The sequence below is a fragment of the Pristiophorus japonicus genome, unplaced genomic scaffold (genome assembly GCF_044704955.1).
Source record: "Pristiophorus japonicus isolate sPriJap1 unplaced genomic scaffold, sPriJap1.hap1 HAP1_SCAFFOLD_1893, whole genome shotgun sequence".
Lineage (NCBI taxonomy): Eukaryota > Metazoa > Chordata > Chondrichthyes > Pristiophoridae > Pristiophorus > Pristiophorus japonicus.
The window spans coordinates 6,762-15,000 of record NW_027251583.1 but is presented as its reverse complement, the minus strand read 5'-3'; the positions used below and the strand labels follow the sequence as shown (position 1 = coordinate 15,000).

The 8,239-nt window shown below is 58.7% G+C and overlaps 1 protein-coding gene across 1 annotated transcript in view; it reads left to right on the top strand.

Moving 5' to 3' along the window:
* Nucleotides 1–8,035, top strand: part of LOC139243856 (transmembrane protease serine 12-like) — a 9,450-nt gene extending 1,415 nt beyond the window's left edge. Inside the window, exons 2-5 of the mRNA XM_070870879.1 lie at nt 1,379–1,577; nt 3,854–4,101; nt 5,314–5,456; nt 6,637–8,035. Coding sequence (XP_070726980.1) covers nt 1,379–1,577; nt 3,854–4,101; nt 5,314–5,456; nt 6,637–6,891 — 845 coding nt within the window. The 3' untranslated portion in view covers nt 6,892–8,035. The remainder of the gene's footprint in view (nt 1–1,378; nt 1,578–3,853; nt 4,102–5,313; nt 5,457–6,636) is intronic.
* The last annotated feature ends 204 nt before the right edge of the window (nt 8,036–8,239 follow it).

Here is an 8,239-nt window from a genome sequence, read left to right as displayed (position 1 = left end):
ACAGCGGGACCTGGGGGTTACTTGTACATGAAACACAAAAGGATAGTATGCAGGTACAGCAAGTGATCAGGAAGGCCAATGGTATCTTGGCCTTTATTGCAAAGGGGATGGAGTATAAAAGCAGGGAAGTCTTGCTCCAGTTATACGGGATATTGGTGAGGCCACACCTGGAGTACTGCGTGCAGTTTTGCTCTCCGTATTTAAGGAAGGATATACTTGCTTTGGAGGCAGTTCAGAGAAGGTTCACTCGGTTGATTCCGGGGATGAGGGGGTTGACTTATGAGGAAAGGTTGAGGAGGTTGGGCCTCTACTCATTGGAATTCAGAAGAATGAGAGGTGATCTTATGGAAACGTATCAGATTATGAGGGGGCTCGACAAGGTGGATGCAGAGAGGATGTTCCCACTGATGGGGGAGACTAGAACTAGGGGGCATGGTCTTAGAATAAGGGGCCGCCCATTTAAAACTGAGATGAGGAGGAATTTCTTCTCTCAGAGGGTTGTAAATCTGTGGAATTCTCTGCCCCAGAGAGCTGTGGAGGCTGGGACATTGAATATATTTAAGGTGGAGATAGACAGATTTTTGAGCGATAAGGGAGTGAAGGGTTATGGGGAGCGGGCGGGGAAGTGGAGCTGAGTCCATGATCGGATCAGCCATGGTCGTATTAAATGGCGGAGCAGGCTCGAGGGGCCGAATGGCCCACTCCTGATCCTAATGTAACAGGCTCGAGGGGCCCAATGGCCGGCTCCTGCTCCTAATGTAACAGGCTCGAGGGGCTGAACGGCCTCCTCCTGTTCCTAATGTAACAGGCTCGAGGGGCCCAATGGCCCACTCCTGCTCCTAATGTAACAGGCTCGAGGGGCCCAATGGCCCACTCCTGATCCTAATGTAACAGGCTCGAGGGGCCCAATGGCCCGCTCCTGCTCCTAATGTAACAGGCTCGAGGGGCCCAATGGCCCACTCCTGATCCTAATGTAACAGGCTCGAGGGGCCCAATGGCCGGCTCCTGCTCCTAATGTAACAGGCTCGAGGGGCTGAATGGTCTCCTCCTGCTCCTAATGTAACAGGCTCGAGGGGCCCAATGGCCTCCTCCTGTTCCTAATGTAACAGGCCCGAGGGGCCCAATGGCCCACTCCTGCTCCTAGTGTAACAGGCTCGAGGGGCCCAATGGCCCACTCCTGCTCCTAGTGTAACAGGCTCGAGGGGCCCAATGGCCGGCTCCTGACCCTAATGTAACAGGCTCGAGGGGCCCAATGGCCGGCTCCTGCTCCTGTTTGTGATGGATGATGAAAAATAACAGGAACAAAAGGTTAAGGAACAGCTTGATGATGATAAATGGGCCGTCCCCGATTCAGGAGCTCCCTGTCCTGTCTCCTCAGATTGTGGTTCTCGCCCGCTGATGGCCAATCCTATCCCGCTGCGAGTACTCGGTGGTCAGGACACATTGCCTGGTGCCTGGCCCTGGCAAGTCAGTGTCCAGTTAAAGCAGCACGGGACACGCACGCACATTTGTGGAGGCATCATCATCGACACCCGCTGGGTCCTTTCAGCCGCACACTGCTTCTCTGAGAAATTGAGGTAGGTTCCAGCAACTCGAGCGGGCGGTACTGAGGGAGTGGCGCACTGTCGGAGGGGCAGTACTGAGGGAGTGCCGCACTGTCGGAGGGGCAGTACTGAGGGAGCGCCGCACTGTCGGAGGGGCAGTACTGAGGGAGCCCCGCACTGTCGGAGGGGCAGTACTGAGGGAGTGCCGCACTGCGCTGTCGGAGGGTCAGTACTGAGGGAGTGCCGCACTGTCGGAGGGGCAGTACTGAGGGAGTGCCGCACTGTCGGAGGGGCAGTACTGAGGGAGCACCGCACTGTCGGAGGGGCAGTACTGAGGGAGTGCCGCACTGTCGGAGGGGCAGTACTGAGGGAGTGCCGCACTGTCGGAGGGGCAATACTGAGGGAGTGCCGCACTGTCGGAGGGGCAGTACTGAGGGAGTGCCGTACTGTCGGAGGGGCAGTACTGAGGGAGCGCCGCACTGCGCTGTCGGAGGGTCAGTACTGAGGGAGTGCCGCACTGTCGGAGGGGCAGTACTGAGGGAGCGCCGCACTGTCGGAGGGGCAGTACTGAGGGAGTGCCGCACTGCGCTGTCGGAGGGTCAGTACTGAGGGAGCGCCGCACTGTCGGAGGGGCAGTACTGAGGGAGCGCCGCACTGTCGGAGGGGCAGTACTGAGGGAGCCCCGCACTGTCGGAGGGGCAGTACTGAGGGAGCCCCGCACTGTCGGAGGGGCAGTACTGAGGGAGTGCCGCACTGTCGGAGGGGCAGTACTGAGGGAGTGCCGCACTGTCGGAGAGGCAGTACTGAGGGAGCGCCGCACTGTCGGAGGGGCAGTACTGAGGGAGTGCCGCACTGTCGGAGGGGCAGTACTGAGGGAGCGCCGCACTGTCGGAGGGGCAGCACTGAGGGAGCACCGCACTGTCGGAGGGGCAGTACTGAGGGAGCGCCGCACTGTCGGAGGGGCAGTACTGAGGGAGTGCCGCACTGTCGGAGGGGCAGTACAGAGGGAGTGCCGCACTGTCAGAGGGGCAGTACTGAGGGAGTGCCGCACTGTCGGAGGGGCAGTACTGAGGGAGTGCCGCACTGTCGGAGGGGCAGTACTGAGGGAGCGCCGCACTGTCGGAGGGGCAGTACTGAGGGAGCACCGCACTGTCGGAGGGGCGGTACTGAGGGAGCGCCGCACTGTCAGAGGGGCAGTACTGAGGGAGTGCCGCACTGTCGGAGGGGCAGTACTGAGGGAGCACCGCACTGTCGGAGGGGCGGTACTGAGGGAGCGCCGCACTGTCAGAGGGGCAGTACTGAGGGAGTGCCGCACTGTCGGAGGGGCAGTACTGAGGGAGTGCCGCACTGTCGGAGGGGCAGCACTGAGGGAGCGCCGCACTGTCGGAGGGGCAGTACTGAGGGAGCCCCGCACTGTCGGAGGGGCGGTACTGAGGGAGCGCCGCACTGTCGGAGGGGCAGTACTGAGGGAGTGCCGCACTGTCAGAGGGGCGGTACTGAGGGAGCGCCGCACTGTCGGAGGGGCAGTACTGAGGGAGTGCCGCACTGTCGGAGGGGCAGTACTGAGGGAGCGCCGCACTGTCGGAGGGGCGGTACTGAGGGAGTGCCGCACTGTCGGAGGGGCGGTACTGAGGGAGCGCCGCACTGTCGGAGGGGCGGTACTGAGGGAGCGCCGCACTGTCGGAGGGGCGGTACTGAGGGAGTGCTATACTGTCGGAGGGGCATTACTGAGGGAGCACCATACTGCACTGTTGGAGGGGCAGTACTGAGGGAGTGCTGTACTGTCAGAGGGCAGTACTGAGGGAGTGCCGCACTGTCAGAGGGGCAGTACTGAGGGAGTGCCGCACTGTCGGAGGGGCAGTACTGAGGGAGTGCCGCACTGTCGGAGGGGCAGTACTGAGGGAGAGCCGCACTGTCGGAGGGGCAGTACTGAGGGAGTGCTGCACTGTGGGAGGGGCAGTACTGAGGGAGTGCCGCACTGTCGGAGGGGCAGTACTGAGGGAGCGCCGCACTGTCAGAGGGCAGTACTGAGGGAGTGCCGCACTGTCGGAGGGGCAGTACTGAGGGAGCGCCGCACTGTCGGAGGGGCAGTACTGAGGGAGTGCCGCACTGTCAGAGGGGCAGTACTGAGGGAGTGCCGCACTGTCAGAGGGCAGTACTATGTTAAAGACGGGTATAAATGGCAGTGGATGAGGAGGTGTGTTGAGGAGAGGAGGGGGAGATTGCGAGGCTCACCCTCACACCCCCTCGCCCCGCTCTGCGGCCAGAAACGAGGGTTGACAGTCACTGTGCCGTGTTTGCTCCTACAGCCCATCGTCCCTCTGGGTGGTGGTTACAGGACTGCACGATCGGTCAGAGTTCAGTGCTCACACCAGGATGATGGTGGTACGAAAGGTGATTGTTCACCATCAGTTCGAAGCCCGATCGATGATCAATGACATCGCCCTGCTACACCTGAGGAGCGCCATGGAGTACAGCGATTACGTGCAGCCCATCTGTGTCCCCGTCAACGGAACGGTCCTGGCCGACATCCACCTCTGCTTCATCACTGGCTGGGGTATGAGTGTCGAGTACGGTAGGCCACCCTCTCCCTCAGTACTGCCCCTCCGACAGTGCGGCACTCCCTCAGTACTGCCCCTCCGACAGTGCGGGGCTCCCTCAGTACTGCCCCTCCGACAGTGCGGCACTCCCTCAGTACTGCCCCTCCGACAGTGCGGGGCTCCCTCAGTACTGCCCCTCCGACAGTGCGGCACTCCCTCAGTACTGCCCCTCCGACAGTGCGGCACTCCCTCAGTACTGCCCCTCCGACAGTGCGGCACTCCCTCAGTACTGCCCCTCCGACAGTGCGGCACTCCCTCAGTACTGCCCCTCCGACAGTGCGGGGCTCCCTCAGTACTGCCCCTCTGACAGTGCGGGGCTCCCTCAGTACAGCCCCTCCGACAGTGCGGCACTCCCTCAGTACTGCCCCTCCGACAGTGCGGCGCTCCCTCAGTACTGCCCCTCCGACAGTGCGGCACTCCCTCAGTACTGCCCCTCCAACAGTGCGGAGCTCCCTCAGTACTGCCCCTCCGACAGTGCGGCGCTCCCTCAGTACTACCCCTCTGACAGTGCGGCGCTCCCTCAGTCCTGCCCCTCCGACAGTGCGGCACTCCCTCAGTACTACCCCTCCGACAGTGCGGCGCTCCCTCAGTACTGCCCCTCCGACAGTGCGGCGCTCCCTCAGTACTGCCCCTCCGACAGTGCGGCACTCCCTCAGTACTGCCCCTCCGACAGTGCGGGGCTCCCTCAGTACTACCCCGCCGACAGTGCGGCACTCCCTCAGTACTGCCCCTCCGACAGTGAGGGGCTCCCTCAGTACTGCTCCTCCGACAGTGCGGCGCTCCCTCAGTACTGCCCCTCCGACAGTGCGGCACTCCCTCAGTACCGCCACTCCGACAGTGCGGGGCACCCTCAGTACTGCCCCTCCGACAGTACGGCGCTCCCTCAGTACTGCCCCTCCGACAGTGCGGCGCTCCCTCAGTACTGCCCCTCCGACAGTGCGGCACTCCCTCAACATCACTAAAAGCAGATTATCTGGGTCATTATCACATTGCTGTTTGTGGGAGCTTGCTGTGCGTAAATTGAGCTGCCGCGTTTCCTACATTACAACAGTGGCCACACTCCCAAATGGGACTTCATTGGCTGTGAGGCACTTTGAGACGTCCGGTGCTCCTGTGAAAGGCGCTATATAAACGCAAGAGCTTTCTTTCCTGTCTCTATTGCTCCCCAGGCCCATCCTCGGACATTTTACAGGAGGCAGAAGTGGATCTGATCCCGACCAATATCTGCAACCAGCGCAGCTGGTACGATGGGATGATTACGGAGAAGATGCAGTGCGCTGGATACGAGAATGGGTCAGCCGACGGATGTCAGGTACGGTGTTTGCGTGCACATTCTCCAGTGTCTCGCTATCCTTGTTCTAATATGGAGACCAGAACTGTGTACAGTGCTCCCAGTGTGGTCTAACCCAGGTATATGACCAGAACTGTGTACACGGTGCTCCCAGTGTGGGCTAACCCAGGTATATGACCAGAACTGTGCACGGTGCTCCCAGTGTGGTCTAACCCTGGTATACGACCAGAACTGTGCACGGTGCTCCCAGTGTGGTCTAACCCAGGTATACAGAGACGAAAACTGTGCACAGTGCTCCCAGTGTGGTCTAACCCAGGTATATGGAGACCAGAACTGTGCACGGTGCTCCCAGTGTGGTCTAACCCAGGTATATGGAGACCAGAACTGTGCACAGTGCTCCCAGTGTGGTCTAACACAGCTATATGGAGACCAGAACTGTGCACAGTGCTCTCAGTGTGGTCTAACCCAGGTATATGGAGACCAGAACTGTGCACAGTGCTCCCAGTGTGGTCTAACACAGCTATATGGAGACCAGAACTGTGCACAGTGCTCCCAGTGTGGTCTAACCCAGGTATATGGAGACCAGAACTGTGCACAGTGCTCCCAGTGTGGTTCAACTCAGGTATACGGAGACAAGAACTGTGCACAGTGCTCCCAGTGTGGTTTAACTCAGGTATATGGAGACCCGAACTGTGCACGGTGCTCCCAGTGTTGTCTAATCCAGGTATATGGAGACCAGAACTGTGCACAGTGCTCCCAGTGTGGTCTAACCCATGTATATGGAGACAAGAACTGTGCACAGTGCTCCCAGTGTGGTCTAACCCAGGTATATGGAGACCAGAATTGTGCACAGTGCTCCCAGTGTGGTCTAACCCAGGTATATGACCAGAACTGTGCACAGTGCTCCCAGTGTGGTCTAACCCAGGTATATGGAGACCAGAATTGTGCACAGTGCTCCCAGTGTGGTCTAACCCAGGTATATGGAGACCAGAACTGTGCACAGTGCTCCCAGTGTGGTCTAACCCAGGTATATGACCAGAACTGTGTACACGGTGCTCCCAGTGTGGTCTAACCCAGGTATATGGAGACCAGAACTGTGCACGGTGCTCCAAGTGCGGTCTAACTCAGGTCTTGGTTTAAGTGAGGGGCGTGTTATGTGGGTGGTCGCTAATTCTTCTCTTGAAACCCTCCCCATGTGCAGGGTGACAGCGGGGGGCCGCTGCAGTGCTTCAACTACCAGGACCAGAAGTTTTACCTGCTGGGCGTGTCGAGCTTTGGCGTACACTGCGGACTGCCACGTAAGGTGGGGGTCTTCACCCGCCCGCTGCAGTACGAGGGCTGGATCCGGAGAATGCGGGAGGCCAACGGGGCAGAGACGACCCACGGTGGGCATGCGGCCCCTAGCCTACTGCGCTGTCTCCTGCTTCTGCTGTCGATGGTGGTCGCTCGCCACTGACCCCCCAGGAGAAAATGGGAGAAATTGGGAACCAGGCCATTCCTGGCCCCTCCGACTGGCTCTCGCCATTCCATGAGATCGTGGCCGCTCTTCCCAATCTCAACTCCCACTTTCACCGCCTGTTCTCCACATCCTTTAGTATCCCAAAAATCCTATTGATCCCAGCCTTGGATATACCCAACGACTGAGCCCTCTGGGGCAGAGAGTTCCCCTAGACCCCAAAAATCTATCGATCCCAGCCTTGGATATACCCAACGACTGAGCCCTCTGGGGCACAGAGTTCCCCATGACCCCAAAAATCTATCGATCCTAGCCTTGGATATACCCAACGACTGAGCTCTCTGGGGCAGAGAGTTCACCTAGACCCCAAAAATCTATCGATCCCAACCTTGGGTATACCCAACGACTGAGCTCTCTGGGGCACAGAGTTCCCCATGACCCCAAAAATCTATCGATCCCAGCCTTGGATATACCCAACGACTGAGCCCTCTGGGCTAGAGAGTTCACCTAGACCCCAAAAATATATCGATCTTAGCCTTGGATATACCCAACGACTGAGCACTCTGGGGCAGAGTTCCCCTAGACCCCAAAAATCCATCGATCCCAGCCTTGGATATACCCAACGACTGAGCCCTCTGGGGCACAGAGTTCCCCATGACCCCAAAAATCTATCGATCCCAGCCTTGGATATACCCAACGACTGAGCCCTCTGGGGCAGAGAGTTCCAGAGATTCACCCCCCTCCGAGTGAAGAAATTCCTCCTCATCTCAGTCCTAAATGGCTGACCCCTTATCCCGAGACCGTGTGACCCCTGGTTCTACGCTCCCCACAGCCCGGGGGGGAAACACCCTTCCTGCATCCAGCCTGTCAGAACTGTGCGTGTTTCAATCAGATCATCTCTCAGCCTTCTAAACTCCGGAGAATATCGGCCTCGTCCGCTCATCGGACAATCCCCCCATCCCAGGAATCAGTCTGGTGAACCTTCGCTGCACTCCCTCAATGGCAAGTATATCCTTCCTTGGGTAAGGAGACTAAAACTGTGCACAATACTCCAGGTGTGGTCCCACCAGGGGCTTATATAATGGCAGGACCTCTTCACTCTGACACACGATTCCTCCTGTAATAAAGGCCAACGTACCCTTTGCTTTCCTCATTACTTGCTGTGGCTGTACGTTAACTTTCTGTGGTTTGTGTACAAGGACACACAGGTCCCTCTGAACACCAACATTCCCCAATCGCTCAGCGTTTAAACAATACTCTCGGCCTTTCTATTCCCCCGACCTGTGATGGACAACGAGACAGTTGTCCTCATTATATTCCATTTGCCAGATGGGCTCGCTCCCTCCCA